This window comes from Lissotriton vulgaris, chromosome 2_1 (genome assembly GCF_964263255.1).
Source record: "Lissotriton vulgaris chromosome 2_1, aLisVul1.2, whole genome shotgun sequence".
Taxonomy (NCBI): domain Eukaryota; kingdom Metazoa; phylum Chordata; class Amphibia; order Caudata; family Salamandridae; genus Lissotriton; species Lissotriton vulgaris.
Genome location: NC_141687.1, coordinates 181,085,503 through 181,101,304, shown reverse-complemented (window position 1 = coordinate 181,101,304; position 15,802 = coordinate 181,085,503). Strand labels below are relative to the sequence as shown.

Sequence of the window (15,802 nt, the reverse complement as noted above, 5' to 3'; positions counted from 1 at the left end):
CACACAGGGGGCGGCTGGTCATTCAATAATGTTAGTTTAGAAATTGGCCAGTCCTATAAATACCTAGGCGTCCACCTGGACTCGAAATGTAGCTACAAAAAACAGCGTAGAGAGATCGGAGTTAAAGCAGTGACCCTAATGGTGTCACTAGGCAAACTTGCAAAAGATCTTTCCGGTCCAACCTTAGCTCCCCTTTTGGAGGTAATGAGAGCAAAGGTTGGCCCCACTTTATCCTACGGTGTTGAGATTTTCAGTGGTAAAATGAACACAACCCTGAACCAACAGACCACTAAAGTTTACAAAGGGGTGCTCCGGTTGCCAAAGACCGCCTCTGCAGCGCAGATCAGGTTGGAGATGGGGCTAATAAACTATGAGGCCTCAGCCACTGGGGCTTACCTTAACCTGTGTCACAAGTTAAGACAAGCTGAGCCAGGTACTTTAGAATCCCTAGTCTGGCAAGAAATTAGCCAGATAAATCCGGGGGGTTTGTACGGACGACTTTTTACAGATGCCATTAACCAAATGTCAGCAAGCGATTTGTGGGCCCTAAACCCAGGCCAGATAGCATTTAAAAAAGCTATAAAAAAATGTGTGAGAATGATTTCTTGTCTCACTGACAAAGCACTTTTTCTGAAACGTAGCCATGCCTGGGTCACTATAAATTCCTACAGACACCCAGTCCCAGCCTGCTATCTGGCCAGCACATATCCATTATACCTGAAACGCGGCTTTATTGCCATCAGACTGGGTGACTGGCGTTTCTTGCAGGACTTACCATCATGGCGACGTACATCGGAAGATCTCTCCTGTAGAGGGTGTGGGGAAACGGCGGAAACCATGTTGCATGTAAGTTGCCTTTGCCCAGCCCTTAACACAGAACGCAGGTCCGGATTAAAATTAGAATGGAATAGGCTGGGGGTTCGGTCCTGCAGGCAAGCCATCATGGCAGCTCTGAACCCGGAAAACACAGTGCTAAACATAAAATTTATAAAATTTATCCAGCGAGCATATCACATCTTCAACCTAAGGAGACCATGCTAAAGTGCTCAATCTTTCTTTTCTCACCGAAAACAGTATTAACTGACATTATTCTCAGCAACGTTAGACATAATTTGGTTATATCCACTGCAATCTGGCGCCTTGTTTCAATTTTTGTGATTTTAATACACACTATGAGATAAAATCCCTGTTTTTATAATGTTTGTTAATGGATCGTGCCTTTATATCTACACTTGTGTTGTTACTCCTAGAAGTTTTTATTCTAATATTCGGTCAGGCTGCGAATCTGTAAATTCTTTTAAAGATATGTTTTATATCTAAATAAAGATTATTATTATTATTATATCTGAAATACGGATTATAGAAAATGTTTTTTTTCTAAATTCCTAAGCATAAAGTCTAAAACTGGGTTCAAAATGATGTTCCCTATGTTTTTGCAGCATGGAAAAAGTTTACTTAAATAACAGTTAGAAAGGTAGTTATCAAGTTGAAAAAGCGTACAAGAAAGTGAATAAGTGGCAACTTTCCCCCCAGTGTTTATTTGAATAAATAACCTGCCTGCGTTGCTGTGAGACTTTACCTTGCGATTGCATGGTTTGCCCAACAGGTGCATTCACTTGGATGTTCGCTCCTAAATATCATTAGTGTGAGCATTCTTGAAACCTACCTTCTTGCTTTCTCCCGGTCATCAAGGGCCTCTGGAGCGGATAGCATTTAATGTAATGGGTAACTCTTACGAGACGTATGACGAGATAGACGGCCGAGTGTTTTAAAAATACATAAAACCAGAGCTGTATAAAGGGGTCCTAGATGACCATTGGTACACGCGCCCTACCTGTGCCATCATGTGGCAAGAGCGTTGTTAATATCATCCCAAGACTCGTGGACGTAGCATAGCCACACACCCTCTGCAAAAGAGCAGTGGGACGCCCTGTCCGCCGATGGCCCAAATAAAACAGAATTAGGAAAAGAGACAGATCTCGAGCCTGTGCCCAACTAGCTCCAAACATGTAACAGACACTAATAAATCTTCACAAAGCAAACTCCCGATTTCATATTCAATAACTCACGATCTCCGCTCGATTGTCCTCTGTGAGCCTTAGTAAACCTGGCGACGCATCCACAGTATTTGATAAATGGTTTCACAGTTTAGTGCGAACCATACACAATATGTTGCCACTGCACCGCGTGTGTCAGGCGATAGGGGGACATCTTTAAAATAGAGGAAATCGATTCCCCCCTCTGCGATCGCACCTCTGAATTCGAGCCTGTGCCCATGGGATTAAATGCCACAGGCATAATGTAGGACAGGGATCCCAAACTTACATCTGCATCTATAGTTTAAGGTAATAAAACAGAGGGTGCTACAATGAGCCACAGAAACGCCGCCTGGAGCGAGGAATGCGTGATCTAAAGGCCTGCCAGGCAGATACAATGCTTAAGAAACCATTTCACTTTTTAGAGCAAGACAACACCTTTGCAACCAGTGATGTTAATGAGAAAATACTGGATTTGAGTGCTTAATGAATGACTTCAGCTGAAGACCCACAGTTTACTGACTCAGTGTCTTGAAAGTTTTAAAAAGAGGCGACATCACACTCACATCAGACAAAAGAAGTGGCATGCTTCATTTAGGATGCTCCGTGAGACGATGGGGAAATCAACGCAACTTGTAGGGAAAGGTCTCAGTAAGAGGATGTGGCCCGCCTAACGTAATTCTGCCTGCATCAGCCTCCTGCTAAACTACAGACTACCTGCAAACTAACCATGTCTGCTGGCGCAGTGAGGATGAGTCGGAAGTTCTCAACAAGATTCTGCCACCATCTGCATAATGCAGCTGCCGCAGGCTGGTCGACCCTCCAAATGTGCCGAAATGTATGTGATGAGGGTGAAGAAACCCAGCCTCCTACCATTCCTGTGTTTCAGGCAGGTTCTTTCTGTTCCGCCAAGCCTCGATGCGTCAACGTATAAAAAGAACAATTTGCGCAGTAAGTGTTTGCATAAAGCCTTCATGGCTACGCTCCTGGTAGTCCCCTCCCTTGCGCTCCACTTGTATCATCTTCCTCTGGGAAAATGTTGCGACATCTTGGTACTCAAACCTGGTTCCCGGTTCCATAGTAGGCCATGCTGGCCATTAGCACCATGCAGCACTGAGGCGCCTCCAGATGACGTCACCAGTGCCGCCAGTCATCATGGTGAAACAGCTGAAGGACTCCCCGCCTTGGCTCGCTCTTGCCCGTGGAACGACTAGGAGGCGCCATACATCTATTTGCGGGGGCGCCTGGTCAGGAGAGGCAACCGAAGAACAGCCTTGATTCCCCCCACTCAGGCGTCATGAATACATTAATCTCTGCGCACCTACCAAAAATGTATGTGTCTTTCTGTAACGTATGTCTTCTATGTAAAGCGCTCTAATACCTACAGACCAAGTTTGCGCTATATAAAAACCCATAAATAAATGCAAACAACAGACAGGTCTTTTCCCAGGTGGGGGGTTGATAGAGCAGTATTCACCCGGCCCTTTTGTAAAGAAAACATGGGCCATTGATAAGCAGGGTCGTGATTGTCCCGGCAGCTTCAAAAGTGAAAGCGCGTACAGCACGCTTAAAGAAAACAAAGTACATTGTCGTGCCTCAAGTAGGACAAACTCAATAAAGAACATAGTGCTTACAACACTAAATTAACACGTACTGTGTAAGAACCAAAGTAAAGGGGCCAGTAGCAATGGGAGGATACAAAACTACGACATGGCTGTAATAAGGAGGGACTAACAGGCCTATTAAGGAATCAAACGCCAGCATTTACGAAGGACAAAGACACAAGACAATCAAAAATATGGGCGGGTAGTGGGCGGGGCTTCTCCTCCGTACTCTACCTACAAGAGATTGCCAGAGCAGCGGTTATGCGCTGGCACAGGCTCGACCTAAAAATACAGGTCCTGATTTACTCCTTTCTGTTTCAGCAGAGAGAGGTTCTCACTGTACAATCCCACCAACATCTAGATCAAGACAATGCCACCATACATGGCTATCTCCAATAGATGACCTCCTCGAAGTGCCGGAGCGGAATGCTGGTCAAGCCTCTGCCTTCCAAACCATGGTACCAGAACAACCCCTCTTTCTAATGCTCTGTACTAAACCCAATACTGGGTGTTCTGTGCCACATCCACCGCCAAGCACCTTTTTCTTCCTGGAGCTCGTTTCTACCTCAGTTTCTGCATTCAGGTGCAGGATCATCTGGTGGTCAGGGACAAAATGCTCACCTGTGATCTGGTCGGTCAACCAAGACCTCTGTTACCTCCTCTTTACCAGCTCTGGTGTAGGGTGCTCCAGACAAGCACATGCCCTGAGGACATGCCATGTCCCCCTAAACAGGTTAGTGTTTATGACCTTCACAAAAACATAAAACCATGTAGAATTGGACCTCAAAGCACTGAGGACAATTCTTACAGAAGCCAATCTCCGGGTAATGAGAATAGAAGGAAATTGAAGATCCAGGTTGGCAAAGTGTAAGCATCGTCCGAACGCATACAGCTAATGTCAGAGAGAGTATAAATGAGGACTCTTGAAGCATGTTTCAGGGTCCAAATACAGGTGGATCGCATTGCACTCAGGCTTACATTTTCAGAAACAGACCTGCGCTGTGAGATTGTGTTCTGCTTCCTTACTTAGGAATTCCCGAAAAGTCTGTGTGGCAGAGAATGATGCACCAGTATGGTGCAGTGATTGAATCCTTGAGCAAAAAACCCTCAACATTCTCCTGCAAAAGAAGCAGAAATGTTTCACAGCAGATTTAGACTCCAGGTACAGAGAGTAATATTTTGTTGTAGATACAATTAGGAAGAAACTTTGCAAGTACACACACTTGGCAAACTGCATTTACCATGATGCCTAGGGGCGAACCTGCTGGTAAGGTGAAGCAGTGTGATCCACATTTGTTTCCTTTTACAATTAGGAAGAAGCCTCCCCGTGTTTACAAGGCATACATTGCAACAATATTGCAGATCCCATTCACAAACTGAATTATTTTACAGGTGATTGTACTTTATACACCACCCCTAGAGCAATCTGTGACTCCACTAAGGAGGCTACTGGGCCAGTAAAGACAAAATCAAGAACACCAGATGATTGGGGACAATATGAACTCTGCCATTCCATAGCTAAACATTTAGTAGAAGTGAGCTTCGATACTGCTTTATTTTCCGGCGCTACAAAGCAAGAAATGCAGAGGAAAATGAAACCTATTCCTCACAAAGGACTCTAAGATGGACTCTCTTGTTTGTATTTGCACAAACAAGACAATCATTAACTTAAATGTGTTTCCTCCTGCATACTTTGCTAGCTGGGGAGCAGATTTAGAACAGGTCTACTCAGGTCCATTCTTACAACCAACTGGGATTTGAAGAAAGCTCTCAAGCTAGATTCACACCATCATCTGCATTTGTAAAGCGTTACCACTGCACAGAAAATATTGGTTACGTCCCATCTTGAAGTCGCGGAATATTCACACTTGCAACACGGCAATGCAATGTTGTGTAAAGAGGAACCCGAGTTGTCTGCTCGCTTCCTGACATTTTTTCAAGTCGCTCCTTCAGTTCTCCAGGCAGCTCCGGAGGCTATGGGTTCCTCTGGTCCCTCCAATCCCCAATGTAGCTCTGATCCCAGGTGACTCTGGGGCCCTCAGCTCCACTTATCGCCTCAGCTGCCTGGCATGTGGTATTTAATTAGTAAGAGGGCACTGGGTGGGTATTACAGCACACCATATATAAGCTAGAAGCCATTTATTCTTTTATATGTTCTGCATAGCTCTGTCCCTCAGTAATTCACGGGTAAGAGGATCTCAGCCCTCCCACCAAGTTAGCTGCCCGGCATTTCATTTAGCCAGGAAGAGGGCACTGGGTGGGAACTCACAGCACTTTAGCACTTTAATTGTCCATGCCAAGTAGCACGTTAACAGGAAGCACTTTAATTATGCATGTTAAACAGATTACTAACCAGCTACCCTTGAATTGGCATGCCTCTATAATCACTAAGCACTAAACACAGTAATCGAAGCTACCTTCCCTCTAATGGGGTTTCACCTCATATGGTCAGATCTGTTGTCCAAGTCAAGCACTAGCTCACTGCAACTGCAGTTGCCTATTTTTCTCTAAAGGCTGCTGCTAGCTACGCTACTTACCTCCAAGAGGGAGCCCACTTGTACAACTGCATCTGCAGTTGCACCGCTCCATGAACAGGCTGGAGCTAGTTACGCTACTTACATGCAGTAGGGGAGCCTCTTTTACAACCTATATGGCTTGTATATTTACATCTTTATTAACGCATTAATCTCAGCGTTTACCCATTGTAAAGTTTTAGTGTACGTTTGATCCAGTTTTGGTGTCCACGTTGGCTCTTTTTAGCAAACTCATATCCAGCAGGTGCACTTTTATGATCCTTTAGAGAACAGCTTTTAAAGTAGTTAAGATGGCTATATTTTTATACTCTACGCTAATAGTCAATATCAGAATTTATCCGTTTTTATATTTATCACATTGGTTTCAATAGCTATTGGATGATGATAGGATATTGTTAAGTTTTAAAGTGTGAGCAATTTTACTAGTGTTTTACAGTGTTTTTTTCTGATTGTAATGATTTTTAAGAATTGTACAATTGCCAAATAAATCTAAATCAGACCATGTGCAGAGTGCTCTAAAGATGTGACTTTTCTTATGGGCAAGTCCTAAAAAGAGCAATTTAATTGGAGAGAGAACTTTTGTGATTTAACCTCCCGCGGCCCACTATTAGATCAGAATTGGGTAGGGGATTCCTAGTTGGTTTTATAAAAAGACCCTCATCCACCAGAAACCACTGGTGGCATGCTTCACCCTTCGGTCTTCACCCAATACAACTAATGTTTGGGTGGGCTCAGTGCTCTAGACCACCATATTTGCAATGCTTACGTATCTCGTCTGAATGTTTGTGTGTTTGTCATAATCCCATTCAAACGATGATTCTGACCTGCCCAAGCAGCATTGGGTCTAGCGAGAAATGCTTGTGGATATACATATTTCAGTCCTGATTTCCGTTAGGTTTTCATGCTCTAAGAATCAGTGAATTGAATTAGTGCATGCACTGGCGGATTCCTCGCCCTGTGTGTAAGAGGATGATGGGCAGACAGAGTCTCAATAGATCAAGTTAGATCGGAAATGCAGGCCTAAAAATGATATCAATTTTTTTGTTACATACAAACCTGCAATGGGTAAAGAGGTCAGCCCATACGATTTCTATACCCACGCTCCTTTTATCGACTTCTCCACCCAACTGCTGTTTTCAGAGCGCGAGTGTTTGCAGGTTGTCAGCCCCTGGGGTTCTTATGTTAAGTGTGTAGTGTAGTTCCTAGTTTCCCACTAGGCCCTGCGCATTGGAATAACATAAACAGTAGTATCGACGTGGAACTGCGGATATTCCAGGCCTCCACTGACTATGCTAAACTTAATTGGGTTGTGTTACCAACTAGCTCAGAGGTCACTGGAAACTTTCTTCTCTGCATAGGAAGTGATCAGCTTCCTTGGCACAGACAAGAAGGGATTCAGTTTTCCAACAACCGTGCAACATGACAACTTTGCTCCTCAGATCAAGAGTCAATCTCTAGGGTCGTGTGAAACAATAGACATGTATTTCACTCAGTCAGTCTAGTGCAGTTTACTTTCACGAGATGTAGAGAATAGAGAGACGGGCGTGTATCAATAAAGGTTAACATTTATTTAACAGTCTTTCTTCTCGTACAAGAGAAATGTATTGCCACAATTGCAATAACTGTTATTATAAAAAGTACGTACAGTAAGATAAGTATTGCGAAATAGAACTGTAAAAGCATTGATATGGTTTCTTAGCCATACAATGGTTTAAAAGTAATAAAACATATATACAGTCATATATACATTAGGCTAACATACTCAACTGGTGCTTCTAACTAAACCTACCCCAGTGTGCCTGACCTAAGCCTAACACGTGAAAAGGGGAGTAAGTAAGTAGCTTAAGTTAAGTTGGTTTTGCCAAGGTTTGTTTCAAGAATTCTTGTCTAAGGGTTTAGTCAACACCATACCTCTGAATAGAATGATGGAGGATTGGTATCTCCTTCAGGGGTCTCTCTCGATATCCCAGTCACCCGCGAGGGTAAACCGGAAGCGCCGGGACTGGATTTCTCTGCACGAGAAAGGCAGCGGCTCTCTTCAGCGCGTCGAGGAAGGAGGGGGGACAGCGTCCGCCGGCAGCTGGAATCTGCTGGATGTCTTCGCAGAGGACGGCTGTTCAGCTCCTTAAGCGTACTGCACCATAGTTCGCGCTGTAGCGGCGATAATGGTAATCAGCAGCTTCACCACCACAGGATAGCAGGCTGCAGCGACAGAGTGCTAGATTTACCAACACAGGGTCATGCAGGCAGCCAGCATCAGCAACAGTAGCTTGTAGCTCACAGCTCACATTGCTTAAGGCAACGTTGGTAATATTTATACCTGACAGGTGCCGGGTTTGACGCAAGTTTGCTGGACATAAGACGTCAAATAACCCCTTCGACACTCATGACGAGCTCAGCTCGTCATGATATACCCCTCTCATACACTCATGACGAGCTGAGCTCGTCATGAACAATGGGATATCAGAAGAAGCAGCACAGCAGCGGAAAACCATTAGCAGCGATGGTGTTAAAGATGTCACTAGGAAGTGACAGTTATCAGTTGCTCATTAGAGTTCCATTACTAATCAAAACATAGCAAGCGGGGATTTCCAGGTTTGCTAAGTTTTTATCTTGTTGAAGAACTCGGAGTGTTATCTAGGAATATCAGATAGTGACTGCTGCTCTGTCATTGCACTAATTGGTCGCAAAGGAAGTAGCAGAGAGTCATGCTGGAATGTGGCTCTGTTCGTGTGAGGCCAGAGATGACTTTTCAGAAAATCGCACTTGAACGGTTATGCCAATATAGGGAATAAATGGATTTATAGCCGAATAGGGGCATAAGGTCACAGTATCGATCAGGAACCTAGATAAGCACGCAACATTTTGAATCTGTTTTAGCACTTCTGGTATTACCGCCATAGACGGCACACCGTGTGTTTTTGTGTAAATGGAAGCAAAGACTGTACCCCAAGTGTCACAGTCCTCCACGTGTGGTGCGATTCCCATAGGAAGGCAGATGGTCAAGATTCTGTGTTTCTCAATAGGGGTAGTATCAGGAAATACTGCCTCTATTTGAGTGATTTTCTGTGCTAACCAGAAAGGAATTTGTTCCCGTTTTACGGGTGTTTTACCAAGACATGACTGTATGTTCTGTGGTGTAATTTTATTTGTGTTCCCCTGATGAGGGGTCAGCTGGTGTGAATTAACAGCTGGCTGGACTGTTGCAGTCCGCATTACATATTGGACTAATTGCCTATGTATTTTTATTAATGTGTTTTGCTGTACTAACAGCTCTTCTCTTGACATTCTTGCAATGTCAGGATGTGGTGTGTAGCTGGCTAGAACCGGCCACGTTGCTCCTGGTCTACCTAGTGGACCGAGCCTGGTTATGTGATTATTGTGTTTTAGGGCGCCATTAAACCAGAGCAGGTGCTCTTGAAATTTAAGTGGGATTTCAATCTCCTCGAAAGGAGCGTACTCTCCCGGAGGTTCCTCTATTTTGTAATAGTGAAACTCTTGTGTTGCAGCGTTTGCCGCTGGAAAGTTTATCCATGAATAGAATACCTCTGTCTGCCGATACTCGTGAGCCTCTATCACGAAAATTACTGTACCACCCTGAGGTGTCAGTCCGTTTTCTATAAGTTTTAAAGTTATAGATCTTCTTAAGTGAACCGGGATGATAATAGCATCCGGGTCTGCTTGTTCGGGACCTTGCTGAGTCGCGTCTACTGCGGCCCCAGAGGTTCCGTTCTCTCCTGGCATTGTAAAAATGCAAGGTTTGCAGAGTAGGTCTCCAAGGAGACAAAGATTAGGTGCACAATATTTTGGAACACTGTATCCTTCAACGTTGAATAAACCGGAGCTTTACATAGGAATCTCTTCCTACTAAGGTCGGGCGGATTTTAACCTTTCACCCACTCCAGACGTCTATTGGAGTATTTACGGGAGAAAGGGGTCTGTGAAATATGCACGACTGAGTTACTCTATAAGTCTTACGTTAGTTTATCGCCTTACCAAACGTTGGGCGCCATGTAGTGTAGTTCCTAGTTTCCCACTAGGCCCTGCGCATTGGAATAACATAAACAGTAGTATCGACGTGGAACTGCGGATATTCCAGGCCTCCACTGACTATGCTAAACTTAATTGGGTTGTGTTACCAACTAGCTCAGAGGTCACTGGAAACTTTCTTCTCTGCATAGGAAGTGATCAGCTTCCTTGGCACAGACAAGAAGGGATTCAGTTTTCCAACAACCGTGCAACATGACAACTTTGCTCCTCAGATCAAGAGTCAATCTCTAGGGTCGTGTGAAACAATAGACATGTATTTCACTCAGTCAGTCTAGTGCAGTTTACTTTCACGAGATGTAGAGAATAGAGAGACGGGCGTGTATCAATAAAGGTTAACATTTATTGAACAGTCTTTCTTCTCGTACAAGAGAAATGTATTGCCACAATTGCAATAACTGTTATTATAAAAAGTACGTACAGTAAGATAAGTATTGCGAAATAGAACTGTAAAAGCATTGATATGGTTTCTTAGCCATACAATGGTTTAAAAGTAATAAAACATATATACAGTCATATATACATTAGGCTAACATACTCAACTGGTGCTTCTAACTAAACCTACCCCAGTGTGCCTGACCTAAGCCTAACACGTGAAAAGGGGAGTAAGTAAGTAGCTTAAGTTAAGTTGGTTTTGCCAAGGTTTGTTTCACGAATTCTCGTCTAAGGGTTTAGTCAACACCATACCTCTGAATAGAATGATGGAGGATTGGTATCTCCTTCAGGGGTCTCTCTCGATATCCCAGTCACCCGCGAGGGTAAACCGGAAGCGCCGGGACTGGATTTCTCTGCACGAGAAAGGCAGCGGCTCTCTTAAGCGCGTCGAGGAAGGAGGGGGGACAGCGTCCGCGGGCAGCTGGAATCTGCTGGATGTCTTCGCAGAGGACGGCTGTTCAGCTCCTTAAGCGTACTGCACCATAGTTCGCGCTGTAGCGGCGATAATGGTAATCAGCAGCTTCACCACCACAGGATAGCAGGCTGCAGCGACAGAGTGCTAGATTTACCAACACAGGGTCATGCAGGCAGCCAGCATCAGCAACAGTAGCTTGTAGCTCACAGCTCACATTGCTTAAGGCAACGTTGGTAATATTTATACCTGACAGGTGCCGGGTTTGACGCAAGTTTGCTGGACATAAGACGTCAATTAAAGATGTCACTAGGAAGTGACAGTTATCAGTTGCTCATTAGAGTTCCATTACTAATCAAAACATAGCAAGCGGGGATTTCCAGGTTTGCTAAGTTTTTATCTTGTTGAAGAACTCGGAGTGTTATCTAGGAATATCAGATAGTGACTGCTGCTCTGTCATTGCACTAATTGGTCGCAAAGGAAGTAGCAGAGAGTCATGCTGGAATGTGGCTCTGTTCGTGTGAGGCCAGAGATGACTTTTCAGAAAATCGCACTTGAACGGTTATGCCAATATAGGGAATAAATGGATTTATAGCCGAATAGGGGCATAAGGTCACAGTATCGATCAGGAACCTAGATAAGCACGCAACAAGTGCACCATGAAGTTAGATGCACCGTGAAGTTAAAACTATAAAAAAAGGTTCAGTGAGTGAGCTAGGCCAGAAGTTGACAGTATTGCTTTGGACTCTGAAATATTCTGGCTTTCAAAAATGACAAGAAGATCCACAACGCATATTATACCACGTGGTAGTAATTCCCTGCCCCAGTTCCCCTCTGGCACCCTCCTTTCTTCACATATGTACGTACTGGGTCGCAGAGCCGGCAGTGAGCAGTGTTGGCTCAGCCAGGACATGGATGTCTGCCTCAGGTCGTCGATGCTGGCTGTGGAGACCATCCCGTTGAACGATTCAAACAGCGGCCGAATGATGATGCTGAACTAAGGGAGGTGAAGCAGTTAAGGAACAAAACAAGGTGCACAGATCATATACTGCAGTCTCATCAGCCTCCAAGCTAAATCCTCAGATTTCAGATGCATCCCTAAATGTAACAGGTAGCTCTTTGCATTCACTCGGCTGGGTTCAGATCTGAGATGTTCTCTATTCCAGTGAGGAGAAAGGAGGAACACCAGGCAACAGGGCGTACTTGAATTTTTGGTGGACAGAGTATTCTCCGTCCGCCAGGCCAAGGGTACTCCGCCCGCCAAATTCAGAAATGACAGCCAAACTGGCAGTTATGTCAGTAGAATTGGCAGGTACCGCCGTCACAGTGGTTCCTGTCAATGCATTTTTACGTTCGATGCACGTCTCAGTCAACATAACGGAGCCATAAGTCAAACTTCTTTTTTTTAATCCAAAATAAATATATTCCAAAGCAGAATTTCCTTAGAAAAAAGGAAAAAAATGCTCCCCTCACCGTGGGAGTTCTCGCTCATGGCAGGAGGAGCACTGAGCACTTTTCACTGCCCTTACAATTAGAGTTTTTTCTGGCAGTGATGGTAGTGAAAACTGACCTGCATATCCACCCATCTAAATTAGGTACGCGGACATAGAGGTCAGTCTCGGATGGCCCTTACTCCATCGGGCCACTGGAGGGGTACAACTATGGCACAGACTAAGTAGCCCCAACTGTGGTTACACCAATCGTCCGACGGCCTTTACTCAGGCGGGCGACCATCCTCTTGGCACTAAAGATACTCTGACGCCGTTGCAATGGAGTATCTTTACCGCCAAGATATGTTTCAAGCCCTACATTTCTTTCACTTAAGAGAAGTAAACCAGATGTACATAGATCATTTCCTGCAGTCAGTGATGTACAGTTCCCTGGGCCCTGTGGCTCGATTTGTACCAAGGGCTGCAGGTGGACCAGCACTTGATTTTGAAGACTGGATTTTTTTTAATCATCAGACTGTGACCCTGAGGTAACGAGACAAAGGCAGAAAAGGGCAAAAGGCCTAAGGGGAAAGATAGATGAACAGTGACACAAGGTAGAAAGCAGGGAAAAAACCCTGCATGAGTGAGAGTCAAATGTAGGAAGTGTCTATTGATGGAAGAAAGAGGCATGAGGTGCATTCAACACTAGTCAGCCTTGACATTCAGTAACTCCAGCATGAGGAGCTGCTAAGAAACCCTTTGAACTCCTGCACTTATTTATCATTATCATCAATTTTTTTAAATAAGCACTGATTGCCGGTAGCGAGAAAGGCTAGAAAGGAATCATTGACACAAAGGATATATTGACTAACATTGTTGAAAAAGTTTTTGAATGGAGTTTTGTTGTGAATAAATATATCTACTACAAACTGCCATTTATGCAATGCTTACATAAAGCTCCACGTATCATGCCATGCCTACAAGAGCTTTGTGCTGGAGAGACGAGGCTACAAACATTGCACTTTAACGTTTACTGCAGGGAGGCTGATGATCTGGACTGAAAACAAAAAAGGGGGAGGGGCTGGGAGTTAGAAGTCTATAGCTAAGTGCAAAATGAGAAGCAGAGGTGGGCAACATTTTAATTTTGCTTGCAATACTTGGGGAGAAACAAGAGCTTGCATGCAAGTAGTAGTAAAAGTAGTAAAAGTGGAAGTTCCTTAAGATTTCACAAGCAAAATTTATTTTGTGTTTTCATTTGTTCTCACAGTAATGTTTACAATCTACACTATGTTCGCGAAGTTAAGAAAAACAATTCACAAATTCTTCAAGATTTTACACGCCAACTCAGAAGGCAGCACTAACGCCAGGTGCAGAGGATGTTGCCAAATGTTAGTGTGAGTTACATCTGTGTGTATGACATTAAGTAACATCCCTTCTGCAATTCTTTAAGAATAAAAATGTAGGGTAAGATATTAGCCAATGCCCTTGGCGCATATCTCAAATTGCCCGCACTGATTTTGATACAGCAATTTTTAGCCAATTTCATGATTTAGATAGATCAAACAGATAGCTGGATGTTCCAGGTCGAGTCAGAAGGAAGCAAGCGTGGGAGTGAAGAATAAAAAGATGGAAGGAGAAAGATAACCGCGTACAGAAGTCTGGGAAGGAAACACTCTGGGCCTTCTGTAAAGAGGGGTTGATCATGTCAAGACAGACAGACTGACGGACAGAAAATGGTCATGCAAGGTGGCAGCTTTAGGTACGCCTAGACAAGAGTTTCTGAAATTAAAGATAACCTTAGCCTCGAAAAGACTACCTTCAGAGGGAAGGCAGACAGTCTCCAAAGGATACCAGCCAGAACTTCCAGTTCTGCAATGTCCGTGACTGGATATACTCGTCAAACATCTGGCGCATCTGGTCGAATCGCTGGCGAGTGATGGGGACCCCAGTATCAGGAAGCTGTTGCTGACAACGGCTGGAGGGAACAAAACAAAGGGCTGGTGACAATGCCCCATGCCATCCTCTTACCATGTTCTTTAACTCCTGTCTGGCCTCCAGCCCATCCACTCACACATCATCCCTCGCTCGCTCCCCCCTCCCCCTCATCCTTAAACCTCATGTTTCTCCACTACACTTACAAAGGTCTCCAGTTCTCTGGCTCCAAGGATGCTAGCCATCTTTCCCAAGCTCTGTAGCCCCCTCCAGCATCACTTCTCACCACCCCTGTCCTCTTACTTGATGGTCGCGTTCAGGCTGTCGATCTCCTCGCGCAGCCGCTGCACCTCCTCCTGCACGTAGGCCCGTTCCTGCTGCAGTTTACAGATGTAGTCTGCGGTCTTCTGCAGGGTGGTCGCCTTGCTGACCTGGAGGAGAAGAGCAGAGTGGAGTGAAGTGGGCCATGGACACTAGTGCTTCTGGTCTCTATCCTTGTGTTTATGGCGCTTCACATGCATTCACAGGGACTCTTGGTTATCTCACCTGCCTCCATGACCTGCCCAGTCATTCTTAACCCTTTCGCTGCTGATGACGAGCTCAGCTCGTCATCACCCACGGGTGTCGTGTGCTGATGACGAGCTGAGCTCGTCATAGTGCCAGCAAAATTGCAATTTGCAGCACAGCGCAAAAATCACCGCAGCAGCGATGCGGTTAAGGCATTCTAGGTAAACACCACCGTTGTCCTGGTGTGCTCACCATTCTCATGGAGCTTCCTCTGCACTGGATATTTAAATGTATGCGATGTATTCTGAAAGATGGAATGGGCTTGCACCAGGGTTGGACGGGGGGAACAATCAGGCCCAGGCAGCCAAAAAAAGTGGCCCAGATTCGCAGCTCACAACCTTTTGCAATAAACTGCTTTGTTATGATCATGGAGACAAGTGTTGCCAAACATTTGCAGTAATGAAAGTATTGTAAGGCTTATAGAGCCAATGGATAAATTGGAAATTATCATTTCAATGGAAAATAATATATACGTTAGAAGCTCAGAATTATGAACAGTACTAGAAAGTTATGTTTAATTGAGTTTCTATCTATAAGTTTTCGTTGGAGGTTCTGATTAACGTCCGCGGGGAAACAGGAAATGGCACAGACTTAGACTGTCTTTTAGATATTTATTTTTTACAGTACTTAAGAGAGGCCCTCCAATGCTCAGCGAAAGGTGTATCCATGTTTTTTGTTTTATGCTATCATCCTGTGTAAGTTCCAAAAAAGGGAATGAAGCAACTGTGTAAATGCAAAAACAAATACAAAAATAGTGTCACTTTCCTCAAATGCATACAGATTGATCTAGCATAAAATTGGCCCA

General features: G+C 44.5%; 1 protein-coding gene across 1 annotated transcript in view; it reads right to left on the bottom strand.

Annotated features, from left to right (window-relative positions):
- The window catches only part of MLXIPL (MLX interacting protein like), a 941,138-nt gene that overhangs the window by 41,560 nt on the left and 883,776 nt on the right, over window positions 1–15,802 (bottom strand). Inside the window, exons 14-16 of the mRNA XM_086954697.1 lie at window positions 14,734–14,861; window positions 14,350–14,473; window positions 11,936–12,065 (exon numbers count right to left, since the gene is read on the bottom strand). Coding sequence (XP_086810823.1) covers window positions 11,936–12,065; window positions 14,350–14,473; window positions 14,734–14,861 — 382 coding nt within the window. The remainder of the gene's footprint in view (window positions 1–11,935; window positions 12,066–14,349; window positions 14,474–14,733; window positions 14,862–15,802) is intronic.